The sequence below is a fragment of the Lolium rigidum genome, chromosome 2, assembly GCF_022539505.1.
Source record: "Lolium rigidum isolate FL_2022 chromosome 2, APGP_CSIRO_Lrig_0.1, whole genome shotgun sequence".
NCBI classification, from domain to species: Eukaryota; Viridiplantae; Streptophyta; class Magnoliopsida; order Poales; family Poaceae; genus Lolium; species Lolium rigidum.
This window is the reverse complement of record NC_061509.1, coordinates 126,688,348-126,699,801: the sequence shown is the minus strand read 5'-3', so window position 1 is coordinate 126,699,801 and position 11,454 is coordinate 126,688,348. Positions and strand designations below refer to the sequence as shown.

At 47.3% G+C, this 11,454-nt stretch overlaps 2 protein-coding genes across 2 annotated transcripts; both read right to left on the bottom strand.

Moving 5' to 3' along the window:
- Positions 1–2,361: 2,361 nt before the first annotated feature.
- On the bottom strand, positions 2,362–5,096 carry LOC124692335 (pentatricopeptide repeat-containing protein At4g13650-like). Its single transcript, XM_047225686.1, has one exon. It carries the CDS (start codon positions 5,081–5,083, stop codon positions 2,711–2,713), a length of 2,373 nt encoding a protein of 790 aa, XP_047081642.1. The 5' UTR covers positions 5,084–5,096; the 3' UTR covers positions 2,362–2,710.
- A 4,978-nt stretch (positions 5,097–10,074) lies between these two features.
- Positions 10,075–11,250, bottom strand: LOC124687202 (copper transport protein ATX1-like). The gene is made up of 3 exons (XM_047221016.1): positions 11,105–11,250; positions 10,658–10,733; positions 10,075–10,448 (listed from the first exon to the last, which is right to left on the bottom strand). Exons 1-3 carry the CDS (start codon positions 11,120–11,122, stop codon positions 10,180–10,182), a joined length of 363 nt encoding a protein of 120 aa, XP_047076972.1. The 5' UTR covers positions 11,123–11,250; the 3' UTR covers positions 10,075–10,179.
- Positions 11,251–11,454: the final 204 nt, after the last annotated feature.

Genomic DNA, 11,454 nt, shown 5'->3' with positions numbered 1-11,454 from the left:
GAGCCACGGAGGTAAGCATCGGGTGTATCGGGTTGGTGTGCGTGCGTGAGTCTCGGGGTTCCTCGTGTTCATCACCGTGTTCTTCGTGTTCCTCGCGTTTTCCCATCTTCCCGTTGGTTTCGACGTCAATCCGCAAGATCGGGCCACACACGGGGTCTTAGACCTCATCAGTAAGTCTACAATACGTAGGCATTGACGAGTTAATCCCTCGTCAGTCGTCATCCACATTGTATGTATCCTTTCCTTGCTTGGAATGATCATCAAGATCAACATTCCCTTCTTCCATCACAAGATCTGAAGATTGTCGATGACATAGGCATCCCGAATGGGCCTGCCGAATAAAGTACCCGAGGATATCCGGAGGCCCACGACTCGAAGCTTTCAAGGCCTAGAAGCCCGGCGAACATCGATAAGGAATGTAGAGTTATATTAGGAATCACGAATCATGTAATCATACAAGAAAGACTAGGATAGCTTGCCAGAGTTCGTAACTTGTACGACACGAAATCCCTCGGCTCTCCCTCCTATATAAAGGGGAGTCGAGGGGAGGAGAATCCATCGAATCTATTGTTAACATACACCTTAGTTTTCTTAGTCGAGCATCTTTTTCGGCTGAACATTCGAGATCTACTTGCCCTCTACTTTCTACGAAACCCTAAGTCTACAATACGTAGGTATTGACAAGTTAATCCCTTATCAGTCAAGGCGCACGCCCTTTTTTGAGATGAAAACTGTAGGGGAGGCACCGAAGTAAATTTGATAAAAAAAAGAATAATATGTACAAGATAGAGAGAAGGAATGTACAAAAGGGCTTAGCCCAGGGCATAGCCCAAAGGAATTACAGAGCGTCTAGCCAGGTTAAAAGGGGGCATTTGAGATCATCCTTCATTCTGTAAGAAAGGAGAAAGAGATCCCTTTTGAAAGAAAAGGTCTACGCTCTAACAGAAGGTGCTTCATTATCAAAGATAAGATCATTCCTACGCTTCCAAATATTCCAGCAAACTTCAAAGAAGAAAGGTTTTCCAAACTTGCATCTAGCTGCTGTAATCATCTGGGGGAATTCAAGGCTGTCATTGATCATGATGTTGATTTTCTTCCAACAGCCTACTGAAAGTACAGCTCCAGAAAAGATCCCTGGTTTCCAACAATCTGTTGTCACAAATTTGACATAGACCATTGTCTTCGAAAGTGTAGCTTTTCCTTATGAGCATATCCTTCGTGTTTAGTCGGTCATTGACAAGGAGCCAGAAGAAAGATTTTACCTTTGGTGTGCATTTAGGATTTCCAGATTCAAGGAGAGAAAATTGGAGCTTGAATGTGCTCAAAGTTCAATTTGTAAAACTTGCTGGCAGAGAAATGATTTCCCCAGCTATAAGACCAAATGTCATTACCATCCGCATTCCGAGCAGACCTTGTTTGTTCGATGAGGTGGTTAAATTCATGGAATTCCTCGCACGCCCTTCACCATCAAATGTAATCCTAAAACCTTTCCCGTCAAAATAATGGTCAGTTTCATAATTGTTAATATGTCAAGAACATAATTTCTGGTTCTTGCTCGTTGCAAGATGGCTATTCTTTTAAATTAAAGAGCAATGGTTGTTAACTATCTTCTAAGAATATGTTTTATGCTTACGCACCTATTGTTCGAGGCGTACTAGTCTACACCAGCACTTGGAGCCGTTGGTGGCGTTGGAGGTTGAGGAGGTGCTCATCCTAGCGGCAATACCTTCTTGTGTTTCGGTGGTCCGGATGATTTAGATTTCATCCGCCCACTAAAGCTGCCTCTTTTGCACCGTTAGTGTTCACATGCGTCAGCACGGGAGCTTGAGACCGCAAGACAACCACCTCTTTGTACGGCATGTTTCCCTACCGCTTTCGCTCGATATCGGAAGCCTTGAGCGCAACCCTCGGGATGGTGGCGGCGGAACCGTCGTAAGGATATGGAGGCACTGATTGAGCATGCACTGGCGTGGATCGGGTGGGTGTGTGGCCAGGATCCTCCACAAAGGCGACTAAGCGGCGTGGCGGCCCGCGGGGGCAGGGACTAAGCGGCGATGGATGAGCTCAAAGCACGAGCTGAAATTTTCATACCAAAAGAGTTTTTTTTTTCTTTTACCACAAGTGAAAGAGACTATGAGCCAATAAAAAATATCCCCCTCTGTCCCAAAATGTAAGGTGTCCTTGGATTTTCTTTGGTCAACAACGTACATCTTTGACTATAATTTATGCTTGTAGTATGTCCATAAAATTTGTATAAAAATATATGGAAACAGAATTTTGCAGATACATGTAGCGATACCATTTATACATTCTCAATTCATGTAATTTGACATATATCAGTAGTCAAAGCCATGCATCAAAGACCGTGCAAAATAAACTGTGGCGTACATATTTTCACGGAGTATCGTACAACCCATATTTTATCAGAGTTACTCACAAAATCTTTTGCCTTGGAACTGGATATTATTATAAAAGAGAAGCTATGTACATCGTGCAAACTACAAAACATTCACATATAATCAGTTTACAGTTATAATTTGTAATGTCCACCGTCGACTATAAGCAACATACAAGCTGACAAGTTAAAGCATATTCCCATCTGAATATATTAGGATTCTAGGAAGGGCAACATGTATACTCGCTCATTGTATTGGTGATGCCAGAGTAACTAGTCGGTGATGCATATGACATTTCCGAGTGAACCTTTTTCTCAACAATCGTACGGAACAAGACATGCTAGTTTGTCCATTGCAAGCTTCACTACTTTGGTGTTTCCATTTCGTTTGGCAGCAGAACAAAGTAAACTCCAGGCTGAAGCACTAGAGTCTGAAGGGACTACACTATCAATGAAATGCTCTGCCTCCTTGAACATTCCAGCATGACCCAAAACCTCAATCATATGGGAGTAATGACCTTTTGAAGGTTTTATTTTATAAACCTCAGTCATGGACACAAAGAACTGGAAGGCTTCAGTTACAAGGCCAATTTCTGCACAGGCCTTCAGCACAGATAAGAATGCAAGCGAAGTTGGTATTTTCTCTCTTCTTAACATCTGCACAAACAGGTCAATGGCTGCCTCTGGGCTGTCATTTTCTAAATGAGCTATGATTACTGAGGTCCAAGAAGATGCATTCTTGTCAGATATATATCTGAAGGCATCCAATGCATGTTTGAGGCTACCACAATTGGAGTACATGTCAACAAGGTGATTACTGATGCATGGTTTAGAAGCAAGGCCACGCTTTGTAAGATAGGCATGTGCTTGAAGCCCTTCACTAAGGAGTTCTAATTTTCCACAAGAATTCAAGATGTCCAATGCAGTCGGGTAGTCAAGAACCCCGCCAGAACGTTGGATAACACGGAAAAGATTAAGTACTCCAATATGATCATCATCTTGAGCAAATTCTTTAACCAGTGCACCCCAAGAGATCTCATGGTTTGAGAGTGATAAGCACAAATTAAGAGCATGTTGGAACTGCCCTTGTCTTAAGTAAAATCTTATTAGAGTTTGCACAACAGAAGCATTGGCTCCATAACCATTTCTGATGGAGTTTCCATGAATCTCCATGGCACCTGAGACATCCCCCAAAGCCACACATGCTGTCAGTACAGAGGTATAAGTGAATTCGTTAGCTTGCACATGCTCCAACTGCATCCTCCTAAACAAATGCATTGCTCTTTCAAACTGACCATTCAAACAGTTGCCTGAGATTACTGCAGACCATGCAGCTGTACCTGGACCCCTGGTTGTTGAAAAGAGAAGATTTGATTCCTCCAGTGAGCCACATTTAGCATACATGTCGACCAGTGAACTAGTGACAAAGGGGTCTGCATTCATGTTAAACTTCAAAATGTAGGCGTGTAACATCCTTCCTGCTGCTAAATCAAGATCAGAAGCACATAACCTCAAACTACTGGCCAAAATGAACTGATCCAGCTTTCCCTGAACCAGCAAATAGTATCTTAGCATTCTCAAAGGTATCATACATTGTATCTTATGAAGAGTGGCCGAGTTGACATACATATCCATGAGGGCACTCATAACATGCTCATCTGAGTCCAAACCAGCCCTGATGAGGTAGCCATGTATTTCCATGCCACAATGAATAGCACCTATTCTTGTAACAACATGCAAAATGCTGCCCAACGTAAACTCATCGCATTCGGTGCCTTCAAACATCATTGCCCGGAAGTGAGACAAAGCCTGCTCATCACACATGTTATCCGCATAGCACTGGATGATGGTATTGGAAGAAACCAAATCCTTGTTATCCATACCATCAAACACTTTCTGCATCAGCTGCAGTTCCATTGACCTCCCATAGAACTGGATCAGACAATTCTCCAAGAACCCACTTTTAGAAAACCCTGCCTTGATGATGCAGCAATGCAGCTGATGTCCCAAACTTCGATTGGCCAAACTAGAAGCTGCCCTGAGTGCAACCGATAGACTGAACGCATCACATCCAATACTGGCATGAGCCATTTCCAAGAACAACATTAGCGCCTCCGTGTGGCAGCCATTCTCAGTGTAGCCGCTGAGCATGGAGGTCCAAGAAACCAAATCAGGCACGGCAATGCCATCGAACACCTTCTCGGCGCAACCCAGTGACTGGCAGCTGGCATACATGGTAAGGAGGCCGTTCGCTACAAAGAGGTCAGACCCTACGTAGCCCATCTTGGCAGCGGCACAGTGGATCTGCCTTCCAAATCCGAGGCTCCCAACTGCCGCACAGGCGCGTAGCACAACTGAGAAGACGAACCCGTCAGGCCTGAGCGACCAATCCATCATGCGGAGAAACAGTACAAGCGCCTCGGACGCGGGACCATGAGTGGCGTACCCGGACATTATGGCGGTCCAAGCGACAAGGGACCTGTCCAGCGGCAGCATTGCCTCGAACACCTGTCGCGCGGGTTGCATTCGACCGGCGCGCGCATGGGCGCGAAGCAGCGAGTGCTCCGCCGTGGCAGAGGAGGAGGTGCGGGCATCTGGTATGGTTTTCACTGATTTGTGTGGGGTGGCGTGGGTGACGCTTCTGGAGATACAGGACGAGCGCGGGAGCAAGGGAGGAGGGAGCGCCATTAGGAACGCTCCTTGAGCGCGGAGGATTCGATGGAGTGGCCAGGAAGAAGAGGGGGATAAGGTGCACGTGGGCTCGTTGGGCCTTAGCTGGTATATGGGCTGGACACAAAGGTAACGTCACGCTAGGGAAACCAACAGTTCCCTTTCAGTCCCCTAAAAAAAATAAAGTTTCCTTTCAGATTTTCAGATCTTTCAGTCTCCGGAAGCACCGGCGTGTCGATTGTCGAGAGGCACTAGCGATCACCGACGAGGTGAGGACAGAGGACCCCATGCTTCACCGACGTGGGTGAACCCAACGGCACACCCCAAATTTTTCTCAAATTTGATTCAAACTAAAATAGATGACACAAGTTCAACCTAAATGTTTCATTTATTTAGACCCTAAAGGGATGAGATAACCTAACTAATTTACATATAGGATGAACCCTAGACTAAGCTGTGGTTTAGGGTGGCCGGTGGTGCCCTGGTAGAGCTCGCCGTTGCTCTCCACCTTGATGACGACGGCTGTCGAGGGCAACGGCTTGTGGTGGGATGACAGGTGCCCACTGCAGGGTCAGAGTGTGCGGTCCACAACAACCATTGTATTTCTCCCATGGGGAGTACTGCAGTGGTGAGCTCGTTGGTGCCATAGGAGATCTATCCCTTTTGATATGCTCTCTTCCAACATAAGATATCCCATCTTTACGTTTAGCTTTAAAAATTGAGCAATCTGGAAAATACTTTGCTTTTATATGTTACCCATGCCAGTGGGAGTCCGGGTTAGTGAGCATCCTCACCCTTGCTTAACAAGCATCACAAGATTGAATGCATACATTTTTTTTTATAGCCAAACCCTCCCTTTTGCTTCGATCAACTTCCCCAAACTAAGTCAATGGATTATGTTTTCTTTCTCTTGGTTGGCCCACCAAAGTCTACTGACCATGCTATTATTATGCTCACATTATCACATAGGCCCCTTTGTGGTGCCAAAACATGTCATAAACAAGTTGTGATTGCTTGAGCACATGACTTCATAAATAATATCCCTTCTCAGTGTATTCTTATTGAACACCATTGATGGCTTATCCGCATATATACTTTGCTCAGAGATAATCTTATAAAGATTTAAAATATTTTGCATGTCGGACGAACTTTCCTTTAAAACTTTCAGAAGGATTAGTGAACCATCTGCAAATAATAGATAGTTAAAACTCAGTGCACCTGGACTCATCCTTATCTTTTCAAGATTTTCTATCTTGGATAGCCTGGTCCAACATACGTAAAATGCTTAAAATGCTTATGTACAGATTGGAAAGAAAAAATAAAGGAAAATTGCATCCCCTACCAAAGTTTTCCATCATCATATTTTCCAAGAAACATTATTCAACTCGGTCACAATACGCACATAGCTTTCTTTTATTAAAATTATTCATCAGAACCATACAAGGAAAATACAAAGATCAAACTGAAGAATCTGGACAAAGTGGGTGATCATGTCGGGGCCTCATGCCCGGACCTCACCAACGCACATCATTAGAAAACCGGAGGCCTCACCAACTCACCAAAATGCTACATAGCGAGTCGGGAACTTAAACCGCTAGCAAACCCTAAACGCACACCACTGCACACGCTTGAGAAGTCGTTGCCACCATCTTTCGCCGACCCATCTTCAGGAAGGATCACCGCATTGACCTTGACAGGCCTGCCATCGATGCCGTCATGCCGCCATACAACACCGCCATCCTGCGCGAGTCCAGCAAATTAACCTCGTCCATCACCGAGACTCCGTTGCGCCACGCCGCCGAGACATGGCAACAACGAAGAGGTAGATGAACACCGCCCCACCTCAGGGCCCCTCCAGCCGGCATCATCTCCAAAAACGATGGCCCCATGAGGGAGAAAGACACCTCAACCGGCATAGTCCGATCCGTGAGACATGGTTCTGAGGTTTCCCTCGGAGCCGACGACCCTTCCTGTAAACTACGCGGTGGCCCAACGCCTCCACGCCTTCGAGATCCTTCCGGCGATATGAGCTCCAAAACAGTGCCCCTAACGAGGAAGACGACACCAAGCACCGCCACTGTTAGGACTAGCCTGAGGTTTCCCTCATAGCCCGACAGAACTTCCACTGCGGTGTCGCCCTCAAGGAAGGTTAGCGGCGCCCACATGCGTCGCTGCAACATCTACCTCGGCAGGAGCCGTGCAAAGGAGTTCTCCCCGGTGGTTGTTCCGTAACCATGATATCTGTAGACGTAGAACCGTCGCAGGCACCTACCGACGCAGAAGGAGATGCCGTGTCTAGCCGAGGTCCATCCCAACTGGAGAATGCGCCACTGGTGGGAGAAGACCCCGATGTGCCGGCCAAGGATCTGCCGCCACCTGCGGCCCGTTGCTGCCGACCACAATGCACCGCCCTCACCTCCTCCGATGAAAATCGCTACAGGGATCTTGAAGCAACCGCACAAGGCTTGTGGTGGGATGACAGGTGCCCACTGCAGGGTCAGAGTGTGCGGTCCACAACAGCCATTGTGTTTCTCCCATGGGGAGTACTGCAGTGGTGAGCTCGTTGGTGCCAGAGGAGATCTAACCCTTTTGATATGCTCTCTTCCAACATAAGATATCCCATCTTTACGTTTAGCTTCAAAAATTGAGCAATCTGGAAAATACTTTGCTTTTATATGTTACCCATGCCAGTGGGAGTCCGGGTTGGTGAGCATCCTCACCCTTGCTTAACAAGCATCACAAGATTGAATGCATACATTTTTTTTTATAGCCAAACACTCCCTTTTGCTTCGATCAACTTCTCCAAACTAAGTCAATGAATTATGTTTTCTTTCTCTTGGTTGGCCCACCAAAATCTACTGACCATGCTATTATTATGCTCACATTATCACATAGGCCCCTTTGTGGTGCCAAAACATGTCATAAACAAGTTGTGATTGTTTGAGCACATGACTTCATAAATAATATCCCTTCTCAGTGTATTCTTATTGAACACCATTGATGGCTTATCCGCATATATACTTTGCTCAGAGAAAATCTTATAAAAATTTAAAATATTTCGCATGTTAGACGAACTTTCCTTTAAAACTTTCAGAAGGATTAGTGAACCATCTACAAATAATAGATAGTTAAAACTCAGTGCACCTGGACTCATCCTTATCTTTCCAAGATTTTCTATCTTGGATAGCCTGGTCCAACATACCGTAAAATGCTTATGTACAGATTGGAAAGAAAAAATAAAGGAAAATTGCATCCCCTACCAAAGTTTTCCATCATCATATTTTCCAAGAAACGTTATTCAACTCGGTCACAATACGCACATAGCTTTCTTTTATTAAAATTATTCATGAGAACCATACAAGGAAAATACAAAGATCAAACTGAAGAATCTTGACAAAGGGGGTGATCATGTCGGGGCCTCATGCCCGGACCTCACCAACGCACATCATTAGAAAACGGGAGGCCTCACCAACTCACCAAAACGCTACATAGCGAGTCGGGAACTTAAACCGCTAGCAAACCCTAAACACACACCACTGCACACGCTTGAGAAGTCGTTGCCACCATCTTTCGCCGACCCATCTTCAGGAAGGATCACCGCACTAACCTTGACAGGCCTGCCATCGATGCCGCCATGCCGCCATACAACACCGCCATCCTGCGCGAGTCCAGCAAATTAACCTCGTCCATCACCGAGACTCCATTGCGCCACGCCGCCGAGACATGGCAACAACGAAGAGGTAGATGAACACCGCCCCGCCTCAGGGCCCCTCCAGCCGGCATCATCTCCAAAAACGATGGCCCCATGAGGGAAAATGACACCTCAACCGGCATAGTCCGATCCGTGAGACATGGTTCTAAGGTTTCCCTCAGAGCCGACGACCCTTCCTGTAAACTACGTGGTGGCCCAACGCCTCCACGCCTTCGAGATCCTGCCGGCGATATGAGCTCCAAAATAGTGCCCCTAACGAGGAAGACGACACCAAGCGCCGCCACTGTTAGGACTAGCCTGAGGTTTCCCTCGTAGCCCGACAGAACTTCCACTGCGGTGTCGCCCTCAAGCAAGGTTAGCGGCGCCCACATGCGTCGCTGCAACATCTACCTCGGCAGGAGCCGTGCAAAGGAGTTCTCCCCGGTGGTTGTTCCGTAACCAGGATATCTGTAGATGTAGAACCGTCGCAGGCACCTACCGACGCAGAAGGAGATGCCGTGTCTAGCCGAGGTCCATCCCAACTAGAGAATGCGCCACTGGTGGGAGAAGATCCCGATGTGCCGGCCAAGGATCTGCCGCCACCTGCGGCCCGTTGCTGCCGACCACCATGCACCGCCCTCACCTCTTCCGATGAAAATCGCTATAGGGATCTTGAAGCAACCGCACAAGGGCCTCGCCCCCCCCCCCTTCATCAGCTGGCAGAGATTTGCCGGCGGGCTGCAGGAATGGCGAGAAGGGGTGGAGGAGAAGGGGAGGCTGGTGGTAGCGACGATCTAGGGTTGACCCCCTGATCGCCTAGAGGGGCCGACCGAGAGCCCGCAAAAGGTTGACCCCCTCATTGCTTTGGGGGTGGGGGGGGACCCAGGGCCTTAAGGTAGCAAATAAATTCACAATGTTGTATGCTTGTACCCAGGGGCGGAGCCAGAGTGACATCTACCCTGATGCACCTAAGTGCATCTTACATGATATTGGGTGATGCATATGCTGAATTTTCAGCATTGTTACAAAGAAAAATATAGTTTACCCTGATGCCTGTGCATCATGGTGCGCTCATGTAGCTCCGCCCCTGCTTGTACCGCAAATTCCATTTTGTGTCGGTTAACACATGGACTGGACAACTGAACACACCCATCATGTGCAACCATATATGGAACAGTCAACGGAAGAGCTGTGAAACATTAACAAAGCTGAAATCCATTGTAAACCATGCGATCGGCGTGTTCATTTTGAAATCATGCATACATGCGGGGTTTATTCTATTCCATACGTGATACGTGTGAACTTTGAAGTCAGCTACTAGACTGGCGACAGTTAATTAGCATCGTGCAAACCCCATATGACACGTTCTCCAGACAAGAATATCTTGGAAATGTCAGAGGTCGCAGCATCATCTGTGTGCCCATCAAGCATCGGTGTTGGCTGGGGGAGCTTCCGTTGCAGCCGCGGCGGCAGGTGCTTCGGTTGCAGCCACGGCGGCAGGTGCTTCGGTTGCATCCGCGACGGCAGGTGCCTCCGCTGCCGGAGCAGCAGCCTGCACCGGAGTGGCTTCGGCCTCCCAGAAGGAGGTCTTCTTCCCCGTCTTGGAAACCGTCTGGAAAACATCTTCAGGTGTGACGTTGCCTTTCACGGTCACCTTCTGTTGCTCCATGTCTATGTCGAAGGTCTCCACACCTGCTTCCGGGGAGAGAACAAAGATAAATTAGCAGTGAAATCCAAGCATTACAAGTGCGGATCGAATTATTTCAATCCGAAGTTGTCGGTTTCAGTTGTTGCCGTCATAGTGTAGTCGGTCCTCTTTGTGGCTAAACCGGCTGTGATCAGTTTGTGAAAGCTTTGATGGCATGTGAAGAGATAACAGATACGCAGAGAGAAAATATAACCTTGCATTTTGGTGAGGACCCTTTTGACAGCCCCCGAACAGCCTCCGCAGGACATGGCGACCTTGAGCTCAACAGTCTGCCGACAGCAAGATGAAATGATTTTGTGTCTGTTAAACTCAGCACACCATAGAAGCAAGATCTGAGCTTATTTCGACTCAATTAATCTGCACATGTTTCTATAGAGAACAAACTAAAAGTCGTCAGCTCGATCCATATGGCGCACTGCTTTCTTGCCATTTCTCGATACCAGAATCATGGAGTTCATCAGTAACAAAGATAAAAGGACGAGAGCTGAAATTGTATTGTTCTCTCGTAGTACTTCGTATTCACCTTCTTGGATTGATCACCATCACATAATCGATAAGAGAAGCCATAACATGAAAGAACTTCTAAACAAAGAGATGTTTGCTAAACCAGGAGGCAGGGAAGGAGATGCCCGGATGGTACCTGAGACTCGGCTGCCATGGTTCGTGGCTGAAAGATGGATGAATCAAGAAGCTCGAAGGCTGGAGAGGACTGCAACACGGTGGTGGATGTCGATTTACGTTGGAGGGGGAGAGTTCGGTGATGCCTGTGCCTGTCCTGGATTCATGGATTGGGCGCGACTTAAATAGACACCGGAAGAAGACGCGTAGAAGCAAAACACAAGGCGGTGAACCGGTGGGTGGACGTGCACCAAACACGCATAAAGTACGGGTGAGAAAAGAATCCTCCTCGATCGGAACGGATGGGCAATGTTCGTGCCTCACCAGACCGGGCCAGCCGGCCGCTGGGCGTAGTAGTACAAGTGCCGGAAG

Excerpts from the sequence above, each read along its gene's own strand:
- LOC124692335 (XM_047225686.1), bottom strand. The coding sequence starts at position 5,083 with ATGGCGCTCCCTCCTCCCTTGCTCCCGCGCTCGTCCTGTATCTCCAGA.
- LOC124687202 (XM_047221016.1), bottom strand. Across the intron at positions 10,449-10,657 it reads GGTCCTCACCAAAATGCAAG|GTGTGGAGACCTTCGACATA; the intron begins GTTATATTTTCT and ends CCCCGGAAGCAG.